This window comes from Babylonia areolata, chromosome 3 (assembly GCF_041734735.1).
Source record: "Babylonia areolata isolate BAREFJ2019XMU chromosome 3, ASM4173473v1, whole genome shotgun sequence".
In the NCBI taxonomy this organism is placed as follows: domain Eukaryota; kingdom Metazoa; phylum Mollusca; class Gastropoda; order Neogastropoda; family Buccinidae; genus Babylonia; species Babylonia areolata.
In genome coordinates, this window is record NC_134878.1 from 51,286,637 (window position 1) to 51,303,932 (window position 17,296).

Sequence of the window (17,296 nt, forward strand, 5' to 3'; positions counted from 1 at the left end):
TTTAGCTCAACGTCTATATTCAAGCTGTTTCTTGATGGAGAATGTCATACCATGAAATGCCACGACAAAACGCGGTCAGAAAACCACCGGCGAGTGCGAGAGGGTCATGCAGTGGAGGCCGACTGAAGTAGAAAAAAAATTTCAATGAAGTCCAGCCACCAGCATTTAGGTCAGTTCATCAAGTCACAGACATCATAACCACAGTATACTCTACTAGTGGAAGATCAACCAGAAGATAAATCGGTTGCTACGACATGTTTTCCTACATTGTATATATTTTGATGATGATGATGATGACGTTGCTTCTACTGTGGAGGCGTCCTGAAGTTGATGCAACGTCACTGTGGTTAGTTCTTTCAATTTGCGCCCACACCACAATCAACTCTTGGTAGGAGCCGGCAACCGGCCGAAAAAGAATACCAGTATTCGTCTTTGGTGGGGTTCGAACCGGCGTTCTCCCGTTCATCAATCCGCGACACTGATCACTTTGCAGGTCCACATTTAAACTTACGCTTCCTCAAGTGAGTAGAATGGATGATATGCCATATACTACAAACGGAACTGCTTTTTGTAGGATACTGTGCAGTCCTTGCACATAGCGAATGATCTCTCCAGGCAGTCGTCAATCGATTTGCTAACGCAACTCAGAATGCCTTTGGCCTCACAGTTAGCCTGAAGAAAACAAAGGCCTTCCATCAGAAACCACCATACAGTACCTACAACCCTCCACACATCAACATTGACGGATCAATGCTCAACGCAGTTGAGCACTTTACATATTTTTAGAGTGCCGTCTCCTGTGATGCCACAGTATCAAAGGATATTGATAACCGCCTCGCTAAAGCTAGAAGCTTCTTTGGCTGTATAAAGAAGCGTGCTTTGGACAACCACTCGCTGCGCTTGTCAACGAAAATCTTTGTATACAGAGCTGTAGTTCTCACTACTCTCCAGTACGAATCAGAAGCCTGGAATTGTACCGAAAATAAGTGCAACTCCTAGAGCGCTTTCACCAACGATGCCTTCGTACCATCTTGGACATCAAGTGGCAAGAATGTATGATAAACATCAAAGTTCTTGAGCGAGCCCAAACCACCAGCATTGAAGCTATGCTACTGACCAGACAAATTTGATGGGTGGGGCATCACGTATGGAGGACACACGAATGCCCAAGGCCGTTTTCTACAGTGAGCTTTGCCAAGCCAGACGTGACAGAGGAGCCCCACTAAAACGCTACAAAGACCAACCGAAGCAACAACTCAATGCAGATGGCATTCCAGAAAAGGGCTGGGAAAACATCGCCAGAGATAAGACAGCTGGAGATCAACTACCAGCCGAGACACTGAGACCTTTGTTGCTGCATGAAGGCTAGCTGTAGAGGAAAAGCGCAGACGGAGGACAGCATCAGCTGCCAAGAGCCCTTCTACCAGTGGATTTTGTTGCCTTCTGTGTGCCAGGCTGTGTCTCTCAAGAATCAGCTTGAACAGCCACCATCGGTCGTGTCGACAAAAACCTTCATCTCACTTGTCCTCGGACGTGCCATCGGATGTCCACAAGTTCTCTCTCTGTGTCTCTGTCTCTTTCTCTTAAACATACACACACACACACACACACTCTCTCTCTCTCTCTCTCTCTCTCTCTTTCTCTCTCTATCTGCTTCTTCTTCTCTCCCTCTCTATCTTCTTCCCTCCATTCCTCTCTAGAGTTGGGTAGGATGGTTTAAACATTGCAATACTGTCGAAGACACATAAAAACCTTTCTCACCACTTGTTTTGATTGGTTTCGTCTCAAGCTACAACCATAACCAGAGGATAGGAAGGTAACTACACATAAAGTCAGTTCATTCAAGACAATTCAGTAACACAAAGGAAACAAGAGAGGCAAGGCCTTCAAGACTCACTTGTGATACACTTAAAAAAAATCCAACCTTTTTATGTATTGAGTATAATTTCAAAATGTAATGTTTAAGATGAGAAAGATCAGGTTAAAGCAAATTAACTCCCCTAGCATTAATTACAGATTAATTTCCCTTTTTTACTATCTGCACCAGAATGTTTGCAAAATAAATAAAACTTCCATGCTTAGCAAAAGAAGTTCCTGTTTGAACAAAAAATGATAATAATGACTGCTCTTGTTGTTGGGTCAGAATATCAGATCAAAGTGCCAAGTTTAGAAAATACAAAAAATATAAATATAACAGTAAATGCAGTTTGCATATAATTAGGCTTCATTTTTTTTTTTTTTGTGCGCATCCCAGAGATGCAGTATTGTTTTAAACAAGATGACTGGAAAGAACTGAATTTTTCCTATTTTTATGCCTAATTTGGTGTCAACTGACAAAGTATTTGCAGAGAAAATGTCAATGTTAAAGTTTACCACACACACACACACACACACACACACACACACAGAGACAACCGAACACCGGGTTAAAACATAGACTCACTTTGTTTACACAAGTGAGTCAAAAATCCCAAGGCAATATGTTGTAGCAAATGTGAATGGGGACACTGTGCGCGCGCATGCGCTTGTCGCTTGTGTGTGTGTTCGTGCGTGCGTGCGTGTGTGTGTGTGTGTGTGTGCGAGTTAAGAAAAATAAATGCTTTGGCGAGAACAGATGGCAGCGGGATGAAGTTTGATAAAGCGTTGAAAGTTACGATCGACACCAAGACATTTCAACTAAGGACCGAAACATGACTACTTTGTCAAGTGGGTCTGTGTCTTGACAGCAGTACGGTACCGGTAATGACGGCACTCTGTGCACTACTGGCTGTAATACATGTGTGAGCTTAATAGAGGATCCGGAATGAACAGGTTTAGATTAGTGCCATTGAGACAAAATTAGACCCCCACACCCCCAGCTTCTCCCTCGTTCCTCCCCCTACACCTCCCCCCTCCCTCTCCCCGCCCCACCCCACCCCATACACAGAAATCCAACAACCTCACACATTCACTCAAGAAAGAAACACGAACTCGTGTTATAAGATAGCAAACGGTCATGCAGGTGTCTGTGATGGGGGTGATCAGCGTCGAGGACGAAGGTGGAAAAACAAGCGGTTTCGCTGATTTCACTGCCTTCCGAGCTCTGAGGGCCTTCCGTCCGCTTCGTGTGATCAGTCGTATTGAGGGAATGAAGGTAAGGAAGGCAATATGTAGACACACTCTGAAACCATGAGTTCATAGACGGCTCTTCAGTGCTATGTTTGCGTGAACTGAAATAAACATGAAACTGATTTATTCTTTACTGCACGTCTCCTGTCCTTTGTAAACCAAGGCGTCCTACGTTTTAGGCCAACGTAGTTAATTAAACAGTCCAAAAATAGCCCTGACTCGGTTGTCAGTGTATGTGTGTGTGTGTGTGTGTGTGCGCGCGCACACGTGTGTGTGTGTATGTGTGGTAATGATTCTTTTATTGGCCGTCTGTGTGTTGATGTGTGTATTTATGCATGTGTGTGTCTATATTAGAATTGTCTGGAAATAACTGTCGACACCAAACTTGGCTTAAAAGTCAGTTCTTTCCAAATATGTAAGAAAATAACGAGAATGCATTCTTGGCAATAATAATAATAATACATATTTTTTTCCGTGGCGCGATATCCAGTACCAGTGCTGCTCAAAGCGCCTTACATCATCCAACGGAATGTAAACATGCCTGAGAAACAACAACATTTCAACCGCTCTCTGTCAACGAAAAACATTCAATGTGTTCATACAAATCAAAAGGCATATTTCAGAGATAAATCAGATCATAACAGCTGTCAGGCAGATAAGGCTTAGATTATAACAAAATGCTTTTCATAGAACACACACACATACACACACACTCATACACACAAACGTCTTTCCCTCACACACACACACACACACACACACACACACACACACACGTATATATATATATATATATATATATATATATGCATACGCTGGCACTGAATATCAACTGCACTAAAAACAGAACTGCATAAGCATTAAAATGTTTCTGACAGAGAATTCTGTTCGGATATACTGTCATACTTATACACTTACGCACGCGTACCGGAACACTATAACACCACACCCCACCCCTTCCCATGCCCCTGTGTTTGAGAGGAGACTATCTATGACCGAAGGAATGGATGTTTCTGTGCTATGGCTTTTCCGATAAGGTGACTGACAAGTTTCAAGCTGGCCGTTTTCATCAAGATGTTCCTGCAGCTGATGTAACAGAAATTAAGAATAAACAAGGAGGCTGACATGAGACGCAGCACATAACAGACCCATCATTGGGCGATTCTTCTCCAGACAAAAAGAAAAAAAGACAGAAAAAAAAGACAGAAAGTCTGCAAAATAGAAGAATGGTGTATTAGCTGGTGAAAACCTATCGGTGACAAACAACTAGACTGTTGAAAGAGGCGATCAGTATCCAACAGTCAGCTTGGTCTTCGAACGGCAAATAATGCAAAGCTTCAACAAGAGAGGCAAGGCCATTAAGACTCACTTGTGACAAGTTGACAAACTTGATTTTATTTCTTCATAAATATGCAAACAAATGTAACGTTTCTCAAGCTATGGGGCGGGGTGTATGTAGAAAGAAAGAGACTGAAAGAAAAAAGAGCGGATGTTGAAAGCAGTAGAAGACCGGAGAAAATGTGTCTAACAAAGAGAATTCTAGAAAATACGAACAACGATAGGTGAGAATTATTGTTAATATGTGTTTTGTAGTTAATATTATAAACCTGAAAATAGAAAAAGCGTGCAGAAGTAGGACTGAACCCCGTATACTCAACTCGCAAGCAAATGACTTCCACATGCCCAAAGCGAATATTCTTTTCAGGCAGTAATATAATATAGTAACGTAGTAATATCTAAACTGCTTATAGTTTCCGTTCGTATCTGTCGAACTTTTAACCTTGATATTAGTATTAGTGAATTGTGGATCCGATGTGGCTAAGGGAATGACTGTCATTCCAACTATACAGGTATAAGTCTTTCGGATTAAACCGTATATCCGGATGGTGAAGATTTTATCTCGTATAGTCTCTGTGTCTGCAACGTATGTGTGATAATCTCATCCTCTGAGACTTCGTTTCAGCACCTTCAGTGTTTGTGCATACTTACTTACCGACATATATTTGTATTTGTATTTCTTTATATCACAACAGATTTCTCTGCGTGAAATTCGGGCTGCTCTCACCAGGGAGAGCGCGTCGCTAAACTACAGCGCCACCCATTTCTTTTTTTTTGCATTTTTTCCTGCGTGCAGTTTTATTTGTTTTCCCTATCGACGTGGATTTTTCTACAGAATTTTGCCAGGAACAACCCTTTTGTTGCCGTGGGTTCTTTTACGTGCGCTAAGTGCATGGTGCACACGGGACCTCGGTTTATCGTCTCATCCGAATGACTAGCGTCCAGACCACCACTCAAGGTCTAGTGGAGGGGGAGAAAACATCGGCGGCTGAGCCGTGATTCGAACCGGCGCGCTCAGATTCTCTCACTTCCTAGGCGGACGCGTTACCTCTAGGTCATCACTCCATATACATCTCATCTCTACTTCTTCATCGTCGTTCTCTATCATCTCTTCAAGAATTGTTACTTCTTTTATTTCCCGCCATCGTGCTTTTCAGGCTTCGTTCGTAATCGTGATGCTTCAGTTTCCATTATGTGTGTGAACGAACTAGTACATTCGTAAATCGTGAGACAAATCGTCTTGTGACCATAGAAAGCCGTACTGAAATTAGTGTTCATACATTCATTTCTTCATTTGTCTGTCTGTTAATTGTCAAGTGTTTCTCACAGATGAGTGACTGAACCCGCTTTGTGTATCAAAGTGTTTTATAGATATGATTTTAAGAAATAGATGTGAATTTTTGTTTGTGTGTGTGTGTGGGGGGGGGGGGGGGGGGGGGGGGGGGGCGGTATGTGTGTATGTTGTTTGGGTATTAGAACTGGACTGGGGAGGGGATATGGAGACTCATGTGAACCACCTGTGTAAAGTTCTTCACTTTCAGCTTCGTAAGATTAGTAAAATCCGCCCCTTCCTGTCTGTTGATGCTGCCAACAAACTTGCTGTTGCCTTCATTTTATCCCGCCTAGATTAGTGCAATTCTCTCTTAGCTGGCCTTCCCAATGACAAACTCTACAAGCTCCAGAAAATACAGAATAGTGCAGCTCGATCGTCCTAAAAAAGTTGAGAGTGCTACTGCTCTCCTGCGGACACTTCACTGGTTGCCTGTTCAAGCCAGAATTGCATATAAAGTTGCCTGTGTATGCTTTCAGTGCCTGAATTGTGATACCACACCCTCATATCTTTCTGAGCTTGTTAACCCGTACTTGCCAAACAGAACATTGAGATCTCTTGATTCCTCCTAGCTAACTGTTCCCCGATATTTCCTTAACTCCTGAGGAAAGAGGTCATTTTCCGTCCTCGGCCCAACAACTTGGAATTCTCTGCCTATTGCTCTCAGACAAACAACTCATCTATCTACCTTAAAAGCAAATCTTAAAACTTATCTCTTCAAAAAATACTTGTCATAACACAGATAGTGCTGTTGTCCCAGGCCCATGGCAATGTGATGGTGTGTGATGGGTGAGTAGAAAGAATGGGGGTGGGTAGATGGACCGTGATGGAGTGGTTCGAAAGGGAGAATGACCCGATTTTTACCCCTTTTACCTTTTCTATCCAAAACTTTATTTTACAATTTTTACAGAATCTATGGCATGCAGATTAAAATTATGCTTCTTTTTACATGTATGTATTTTAAGCGAAAATTGCTGTTATCTCAGCGGTTTAATCATGTGTGTCTATGTGTGTGTGTTTGTGTGAGTGTTGGAGTGTAACATTTGTTGTATCGAGATTATGTTATTTTGTGAGTTTTATGCATTGTGTTTATATAATATTAATGATTCTGTTTTATGTTTCTACTACTTTTTATATGCTTTCTTGTTTCGTTTTAGGTACTGAATTGTAAAGCGCTTAGAGCTTGCTTGTGCTTGTATTATAGCGCTATATACAAATAAAATATTATTATTATTATAGTTCATTCTCTTCTAGAGAATACATGACAGTATCTTCACTCCATATACATAATGTTATACTTAACGGTTACTTGATTTGGTTGACAAGTGTCATATTCCAGAAAAAGTGTCGGTTTCGGATTCGATCCTAACATTTGCCAGTGCAATGAAATGTTGATTAGTGTTGACAAGCCTACCTGACAATGGTATAAATGTTTATATTCCAATACTTAAAGTTTGGTTCGACAAAACATAGTTTCTAATGGTGGAGCTAACGGGTTCTAAACTGATATTTTTGGACAGTTTTGACACTTACCAACTACAAATCAGTCACGACTTCGAACGTTCCGAGTTGTATGCCAGTCAGAACTCGAATGATTAACTCCGTGATTTCTACGAGTCTGTTTGATCTCGTGCACATCATTCTGCCAGTGTTGTTGCAGTCTGCACAGCTCTTGCCAGCATTTTGGTCTCGGGCCCTTTATTTCTGATGATGGTGCCAAGGTACTTACACAGCTTTACGGTGTCAAGCTGTTGTCCGCTTACATTGATCTTAGTCCAAATTAGGTCATATGGAGAGACAAAAACAAAGCTGAAGCTCATGCAAGCTCTGGTTCTCTCGATTTTCTACTGTGCACGTGGATTTTGGACTCTTACAGCGGAGCTTCAGAGGGATCCAAGCAGCGGAAATTAGATGCTTCAGTTGACTCTTTGGCATATCCTACAAAGACCACATAACAAATGAAGGAAGTCTGGAAAACCATCAAACATCGCCTTGCTCAGAATGAAGACCTACTGACCGCAGAAAACAAGGAAAATGAATTGGTGTGGCCACATGACAAGATCTGATGGGTTCTCCAAGACCATCCTTAAGGGAACAGTTCATGAGGAACTGAAACGAGGCAGACTGCAAAAGAAATGGGTAGATAATATCACTGAGTGGACAGAGGAGCTTTCTGAAAGTCAGGCCCTGCTGTCCCACAACCGCAAGGAATGGAGAATGTTGGTTTTGCGTTCAGCAGTTCAGCCACCTACGACCAAACCAGGTTTCGGGACCAGTCACAGTGATATTGACGGTGACCTCATTCTGAAATTCACGACTGTTCGGCTGCCGGTTGCCGCTCAGCACTCCTCGGATGTTTGTTGTTGTTTCGGAGGAGAACTTCTTTTTTAAATCGTATATGACTCATTAAAGCTTTTCCTTTCTTGTTATCACATAATTCTTGTGGTGGATAAAATATGTGTCAAGCGAAAGCCATAAAGACCTGGTCTCTATTGTTCATAATGCTTTTGCATGCAAGAGTTTTATTTGAGAATTTCATTTTACTAATGGTCTTAATCTTGATGAGATGGTGAATTTGCGGAATGGCACGCATTCATTGTCACCTTATTTTGGGCAGATCGTGGTTAATTCGCTGATGCGCGCCATTCCAGCCATCTTGAATGTCTTCGTGGTCAGTATGCTGTTCTGGCTCATCTTCTGCGTCATGGGCGTGCAGTTCTTCAGGGGCAAGTTCTATAAGTGCATATACAAGCACAGCCAGAATAGGGTCCAGAGCGTCAGAACCAGGCCAGTAATTAAACTTTGTGCTTGTTTTGTCACTTGTCTCTTCTGTGCAATCTGTTTGTCAAATCGAGATCGGTTCTTCAACTGGTCTTATTTGCTTTTTCGATTGTATCAAGTATGTTTGTGTCATTTGACATCGTGGGGTATGCCTCATACATGCTGTCGAATCTGCGAATGGGATTTTACTTGCTTGACCATTTTTATCCCGTTGCTTAGGCATCCATAATCCGTTTTCGTGGAATTACAAGTCTGAAACCTGACATGGATAACAGGATTTTTAACATGCCTATTTGATCTTCTACCTATGTACACGCATGAGGGTGATTTCGACGCTTGCATGTTTGTACGTGTGTTGACCAGGAACCCTTGACGTGACCAAGCAGGTGCCTTTACCGAGATCGAACCCAAGACCCCGCTCCCTTTCACGATCCATTTATGTTCGCCATTCAGTTTATCTGTCTGTGTTTGTGTAATACACATTCAGACGCGCACTCACAAGCACACGCATGCACATAAATTATATATCTACATACACACAAACATTAACATGTACATAACACACCACTCAATGTATTGTGGACAAGAATAGGTAAATTGTGATTTTATATTGATTCCAAATAATCTATTAAGTCATTCTCCTTGATTCCCATGGGTAGGGCTGCATTTCATTAGTGTATAAACAAAATGTATGATCATCTATTTACCATTGTTATTAACATTGTCATCATCATCATCGCGAATCCGATTTTGTCAGGAAGGAATGTGAAAAGAACCCAAATTGGTATTGGTACAACTCCAACATCAACTTTGACAACGCAGCAAGCGGCTTTCTGGCTCTCTTCCAAGTCGTGAGTGTTAGCTTGTGTGTGTCTGACCAGTCTGGTTTCATGGTCAGTTCTGTCAGCCAATCAGTTGTTCTTTGGAGTAGATGATGACTGGTTGATTTATTGATAACTAGCTGTTAGGTCAGTGGGATGGGTTGATCGGTGGGTCGGCTCTAAAACTTCCATGGCTTTAGTAGGTGTTTTTTTGTTTGTTTGTTTTTCCCGTTTCTGTTTCCAGTGACTGCAAATGAACCGTCCATCTGTCCCTCACCCCTTCTCTCTCTCAAAGACATACAACCATATATACAACCATACATACATACATGCATGCAAACATGCATACATACACTAGTGCATGTGCACATCTACACACACACACACACACACACACACACACACACACACACACCTCTGTCAAAAAGCGCGTGCGTACTTGTTGTGTGCGTGACTATGTGCGTGCACTGGTGTGGAACGAAAAGTGGTGCAGTATATATCCCAAAACGTTTGTCTTCAGGCCACGTTTGAAGGTTGGATGGAGATCATGCATGATGCCGTGGATGCTACAGAAGTGAGTTGTTGTTGTGTGTGTGTGTGTGTGTGTGTGTGTGTGTGTGTGTGTGTGTGTGTGTGTGTGTGTGTGTTTGTCTGTTTTTTTGTCTGTGTGTATGCGTATCTGCGTGCGCGTCTGGGGCGGGTGTACATACATATGTGTGGGTGCGTGCGTGCAGTGCATGCATGTGTATATTAGAGAAGGAGTGAGAGAGAGAAAGAGAGGCGCTGAGTTATAATTATGGTTTTTTTCGAGTGGATGATTATTCTGTAGGCAGGATTGCTGAATGGGATACCAAAGGTTAATCTTGGAAATGAAATGTGTAATATATATATATACTATACAGTTACACGGTTGTGTTTGCAAATCAGATTTGGATTTTTTTTTCTTACAGCAATTAAACCAACATCCAGAACGCAATATCGTTGTATTGCAGCAGCACCTTCTCTTCGCGATTCATTCACTTGAAATTAATAATGATAATAATAATGGTATTTATATAGCGCTAAATCTTGTGCAGAGACGAATCAAAGCGCTTTCGCACCAGTCATTCACACGCATGCATAACTCTAAAACTGGAGAAACTAAAGACAAGGAAGAGGCAGGGAAGGGAGGCTATTTTGGGAAGAGGTGGTTTCCAAGGCCAGACTTGAAAGAGTTGAGTGTGGAGACTTGACGAAGCGAAAGAGTAAGTTCATTCCAATTGCAAGGTCCAGAGACAGAGAAAGAACGGCGGCCAACAGTCGAGTGTTTGAATCTGGGTATGCGTAAACAGAGTGGATCCGAAGTCGATCGTAGTGAGCGAGATGGAGTGTAGAGGTGAAGACACCCACGAAGATAGGAAGGGGCAGTTTTGTGAATACATCTATAACATAGAGTGCTGATCTTGTATTTTATTCGGTGTGAGACAGGAAGCCAGTGGAGACGTTGCAAAAAAGGAGTGATGTGCTCAGATCTTTTCTTTCTGAGGACGAGTCGGGCAGCAGAGTTTTGTATGCACTGAAGGGACTGAATGGATGAACCAGGCAAACCAAACAAGTTACAGTAGCCAAGGCGAGAGAGAATGAGAGAAACAAGTCTAGATGTTGCGTCGGTGGACAGATATTTCCGGACGGAACTGATACGCCACAGTTGATAGTAGCAGTACTGACATGTCTGACTGATAAATTTTTGCATGGACAGTGTATTGTCAAGGACATCACCGAGGTTCCTGACTGACCTGGTAAGAGGGATGGATGTACTGCCAAGTTTGGTTGTGTCAGTTGTGATGGAAGACAGTTTTTGTTTAGTTCCTATGATCATTGCTTCAGTTTTGTCCACGTTCAATTGTAAATTATTTAGTCATCCAGTTTTGAATGTGCAGGAAGCAGTTGGATGTTTCTTGCAAGAGCGACAACAATTTTTCATGGGTATCACTCTTCTGGAGTTGAGTGTCATCCGCATAAGAATGATGACTGACATGGCGGTTGATAATTTCAGCGAGAGGAGCCGTGTACAGTGTGAAGAGCACTCGGCCTAAAACAGATCCCTGTGGGATTCCCTGTTCGATTTTAACGGGTTCAGATTGGAAATGATCAACAATGACAGACTGGAATCGATCAGTGAGATAAGATTTGAAACAGTGCCGTTGATACCAAATGTAAAATGAAGACGGGAAAGAAGGATTGAATGGTCTATCGTGTCAAAGGCGGCTGACAAGTCGAGAAGAGTGAGAAGGGAAATTTTTCCTGAGTCGGACGCTAGCAGTAGATTATTCAGAATGTGGAGGAGAGTGGTTTCGGTGCTGTGGTCAGCGCGATAGGCGGACTGAAATGGGTGGACGAGATTGTTGAAAAAAAGATGGTTGTTCAGCTGCTTCAGGACAGCTTTTTCAAGGAGTTTGGACATGAATGGAAGATTAGAAACTGGTTGATAGTTTTTCAAAATGTCTGCGTCAAGGTTGGGTTTCTTCAGAAGAGGCCGGACGATTGCAGTTTTGAAAGTGGGTGGAAACGTTGCAGTGAGAAGGGATGAGTTGACAATATTGGTGATTGTGGGAGAAGCTGTGAAACACACTGGGAAAAGACCGAGGCTGGTATAGGATCGAGTTCACAAGATTTTATTGTCATTTCTTTCAGGATTTCATGAACTTCTGTTTCAGTCAATGGATTAAAGGAATGGAGAGGAGTGCCGCTGAATTGAGGATCAGGATGCACAGGTTGGAAAGACAGCTGGTCTAAGATGGTACGAATATTTTGGACTTTGTTGAAAAAGAAAGAGGAGAAGACATTGGGGAGTTCAGATAAAGTGTAGGCAGGAGGAAGAGGAGTCTTTTTGCAGTTCCAAGAAGATTTGACATGATGGAGTAAAGAGATTTGGTGGATGTGGCATCGAGAACTTGAGAAGAAAAGAAGTTTGTCTTTGCTGATGAGATCATATGCTTGCCTTTATTTATTTGTTTTCGGAATATTTGATTGTGAAAAATTTGCAGTTTTGTTGATCACCATCGTCTTTCCAGTTGGCGACGTTTGCGTTTTGCAAGTCGAATGTCTTGTGTATACCATGGGGCGGAAGGTCTGTCAGGGAGCATGCGGGTAGTGGGGGTGCATGTTCATCCAACAGTTGAGAGAGGACAGTGTTGTAATGTGTAGATACGTCGGTACAGGAAGAAATTTTGGAAAGGCGTTCAGCAGCTTGAGAAGAAACTGTGTTAATGTTGATTGATTTCAGGTTGCGATAAGATTTTTTTGGTTCTGGTAGGTTTTGAAATAGTAAGCAAGAATATAACAGCAGAATGGTCGGAAGAAAGTTTGTCAGTTACAGTCACTGACGCAACCATGGCATCAGAGTCACGTGCGATGAGCCAGTCCAACGTATGACCAGATCTGTGTGTCGGTTCTGCAACGAACTGAGAGAGAGAATGAGTGGACAGAGATAGACATAGGCTTTTGACATCAGTGGAAGTTTGGTTGTCGAAAATTGAAATCTCCGAGGATGATAAGTTTACCAGAACGAAGGTTGTAGTAATCAAGTAGTGTTCGGAACTCATCGTGAAACAGAGAAGATGTTAGGTTATTTTACGACTAGGAGGAGGACGATAGAGACAACAGAAGATGAATGAGTGACCGGGAACACTGAGAGTGACCTCTAACATTTCGAAGGTATCATGTGGAAAGGCGTTGTTGTGGGTGAAGGAGAGGGAAGACTGCAAGATGTCTCCGTAGACAGTGGCGATGCCACCTCCACGAGACAGTCGAGGAAGTGACATAGTTTAGTATCCAGGGGGGGGGGGGGGGGGGCAGTTTTTAAGTTTGGGTTCGTGACCTTGTGACTTTAACCAGGTTTCGGTAAGAAATACGATATCAAAAGTTATTTTCAAAAATAAAATCAGAAATATTCAGTCTTTTGATCAGGGCAGACAGACTAAGCATTGAACAGACAGGCATGAAAGATTTCAGAGGTAAGGAGAGAGGAATCTAATGGTGAAGCAGGTGAGTCAGGCAGACAGACAGTGGAAGAAGAAGATGGTGACTGAGCAGTGGAGGACAATGGAAAGGAAGAAAAAGGTCCGGGAGTTGTGACAGGTGTGGCAGGAGTAGGAAGCGGAGCAGAGGCTATCACGGGAGATACATTACAGTTTGGAATATTGTCATTAGAGGGGACAATGTCACGGGAAGTAAAAATGTTAGCAGGAACACGTGTGTTGAGGTTGGAAGCAGCACAAACAGCGCCGCATAAAGTGGATGTGTCAACACACACAGGTAACACATCAGGGGTACTGTCAGTAGTGCTGACGTCACACACAGCGGGAACAATGTCAGAGGATATGCCAAACAGGTCAGCAGATGTAACGTTGTCAGTGACAGTGACAGCAACAGCACGGCTGACATCGGAGACAGGAGGACGGTCAGTGCAGGGGACAGAGACCCACAAACGGCGAAGTCGGCCCGCTCCGGTTCCTCTCTTCGTTTTCAGTTTGCCGATGCCCAAGCTGATGATGCGCCGTGTCCTGTCATCGTGTAGTCTGCAGTGTTTATGCCATGGCATTCTAAGCAAAGCTCTGATGTCATTGATGTTTACCATGGTGACAGTGGCAGTACGAGAGCAGAGGTCGGACGGTATGAGAGGGCTGGACACGTGAAAAACGTGCCAAAAGGCGGTGAGTATCGTAGGCAGGACGAAGATGGTCGCTGACACGACAACCAGGGTCAAGTGAACAGCATTCATATGTGCCAGTTTGTAAATGAATGCACAAATATGACGAATATAAAATATCAAATTAGTCTTAGAGCAAATGAAAATAAGACGCGCACATTGACATAAATAATATCCAGAACAGAGCACGATAAACAAATAAACACACCACAAAAATGTAGAGACCAACTGATAACTCGGGCTTTCAAGCAAATCGGTGTCACATGCCGTGCCACTTTTTGTCCAAGTAGACTTTTTTTCCAGAAATGTGGCAAGGTTCCATACATGGATTCGAAACGGTGCTTTCTTAATTGTCTCCTCCCATACATTGTATAAACACATGCGCGAGCCAAAAAAGACCAACGCATGAAAAAAAGAAAAGAAAAGAGGTGGGGAAAAGTACCCATTATTTTGAGAAGAAAGTGGATCACCACCATGCAACGCTGTATCCACCAGACAGCACACTTGTTTCTTCACTTGGCAGGTGGACGTACAGCCGCGCTTCGAAGCATCGCCGTACTCTTACCTGTACTTTGTGGCCTTCATTATCTGCGGCTCTTTCTTCTCCCTCAACCTGGTCATTGGGGTCATCATTGACAACTTCAACGTGCTGAAGAAAAAGGTCAGACATTGAGCATGACGACGCATCTTATGTGATGACCGGTCTTTGCAAGACAGAACACCAGATAATGTTGGGTGGATTTTTTGTTGTTGTTGTTGTTGCTCTGGTGAGTTAGTAAAGACAGTGAGTCTATGAAATTACTCAGTCTCGGTTACCTCTGTGTTAGTGTGTTTGTGTGTGTGTGTGTGTGTGTGTATGTGTGGTAAACTTTTTTGCTGGTATATTCTAGACAATAGCAAATGGTGTTGGTACTATACGTGGTGGGATGGTAGGTGTGAATGAGACCACTGAAATCATTTGATTAGTCCAGTGAGATGTCAGTTGTCATTGTTGTAAGCCCACGATTTCTCGCAATCCCACGATTTTTACTCCTCCCCACGTTTTCTCTCAATTGCGAGAAATCGCGGGGGGCGCCCCAACGATTTCTCACACATTGTGAGAAATCGTAATAAGTCCCCCTTGTTTTTATCCAAAATATTTCTTTTATCATTGGCGTTGGTTTCTTGTTTTTTCCCAATGTAAATCTCAGAGAAAAATGAAAGAGAGAAAAAGAAAAGTGAAAAAGGCGGGATAGCAAAAAAAGGTATTTTACAATGCTCTGTCCTCACGTAGGGAGGACCAAATAGTTTTGATGTTTGTTGCATCATGTAATGCAAACTTTTATGTCACATTTATTTAGAATATTCTTCACTTCATGCTTGTTCATTTGTTCATCTGTTTGTGTCAGCATCCTTTCGCATGCGAGACTGCACTGAAAATAGATTCTTAGTCTTATAGAAGATACTTAGAACATGAAAATGTTTTAAAAGCAGAGTGAAAGAAGACCAAATCAACCAGCCAAATAAACACACACAAGGAAACACACAATCACACACACACACACGCACGCACGCACGCGCACGCACGCACGCACGCACTCACTCACGCACTCACTCAATCACTCACTCACTCACTCACAGACATGCACAGACATTCACACTTCTTTTTTTTTAACCAGTACTGTGTCATCACGTTCACCGTCTATTTTTGATGTTTTCGCTAATGCCACTGTCATTATCATGATCGTCGTTGTCGTTCCCCCCATTTCTCGTTTCTTTTTCTCGCTCTCATTTTTTCTCTTAGATTTGCATTGGGAAAAGACAAATCAACTCCGATGACAAAGAAAATATCTTTGATAAAGATCAGGACTTCCCACGATTTCTCACACATTGTGAGAAATCGTGAGGGCGTCCTCCGCGATTTCTCGTAATTGAGAGAAAACGTAGGAGGGGAACGACCACGGTTTCTCGCATTTCCACGATTTCCCTCGAAGTGAGAGAAATCATGGGATTGCGAGAAAAATGTGGGCTTACAAGTGTCTTTAACTGACGGAATAGAATAACCTGTTAGAACTCGTGTCTTCCTTCCAGTATTTATATCAAATTCGGTATTTTGACTTGCCAAGTCCTCGAAATTGACTAGAGACCATGATACCATCTTTAATCTTCTTTTTGTCAGTAAGTGACCCGGGTGGTAGAGGTTTGCGGTTGTTGTTTTGGATTGAATTAGGATGTGGAGGATAAAAGGATTAAAGATTAAAGGGGTGAAAGATCCACACACAGGCCAGGATATGTAGAGGCCAGTCACAAATGGTTCTTCTATTGTTTTGTTACAATACTAAGACAGAAGAAGAAAAGAAGAAAGTGCATCAGTGTAGTGAGAAGCTTGCCTTGGGGGATGCACAAATGGGCCGGGCAGCCCGGCCGGTGAATACTTATTAACTATGCCCAATGAATGCCTCAAAGCTATTTATATTGACCAAGCGAGCTGCAAAGACAGCTTCGGGTCACACTCCAAAACAAGACTGTTGAGCTAAATATTTGGATGATTTGTGTTTCTGTGCACACGTTCAGGGAGAGATTATGCCAATTTTGTAACCACGAACTGTGTTGTTAGACAGGATGTTTATGTTGTTTTGGGTTGAATTTGGATGTGGAGGATAAAAGGATTAAAGAATTACAGGAGTGACAGATCCACACACAAGCCAGGTTCATCTAGAGGCCAGTCACAAAGGGTTTTCTATTGTTTTATTATAACTGTAAGGATAAAAAAAAGAAATGAAAAGGAAACAGTGCCTAAAAAAGACACAAACGAGCACATCGTCAGAGATGCAAGTGGAAAGCACATATACACGAATCACAATGGAAAGGTTACCACTCGGTTAGGAATTAGCAACAACATAACATAATGCATATCTGTGAAGACAAAACATTGACATCAAATAACATTCCAAGTACATTTAAACAGTAAAGTAAAAGTGACTAAGACTTGGTGAAAGTACACTGACACGTTGACACACAAACTAGTTATTTCCATCCCACGTTGGTCTTGTTTTAAAATTTTTTCAGAGGATTTTGATAGTGGTGGACTGCTTTTGTAACATGATGTGAGTTATGTGGGCGTGTCTGCAGTACGAGGGCAGCTACCTGGACGGCTTCCTGACTACCACCCAGCGCAACTATTACAACACCCTGAAGAAGATGAGCACCCGTAAACCAAAGAAGATCATCCCCCCACCCCGGGTAAGG

At 42.5% G+C, this 17,296-nt stretch overlaps 1 protein-coding gene across 1 annotated transcript in view; it reads left to right on the forward strand.

Moving 5' to 3' along the window:
• LOC143280371 (sodium channel protein 1 brain-like) overlaps positions 1 to 17,296 on the forward strand; it is a 75,212-nt gene that overhangs the window by 34,418 nt on the left and 23,498 nt on the right. Inside the window, exons 11-16 of the mRNA XM_076585008.1 lie at positions 3,002 to 3,133; positions 8,394 to 8,567; positions 9,319 to 9,408; positions 9,899 to 9,952; positions 14,592 to 14,729; positions 17,180 to 17,290. Coding sequence (XP_076441123.1) covers positions 3,002 to 3,133; positions 8,394 to 8,567; positions 9,319 to 9,408; positions 9,899 to 9,952; positions 14,592 to 14,729; positions 17,180 to 17,290 — 699 coding nt within the window. The remainder of the gene's footprint in view (positions 1 to 3,001; positions 3,134 to 8,393; positions 8,568 to 9,318; positions 9,409 to 9,898; positions 9,953 to 14,591; positions 14,730 to 17,179; positions 17,291 to 17,296) is intronic.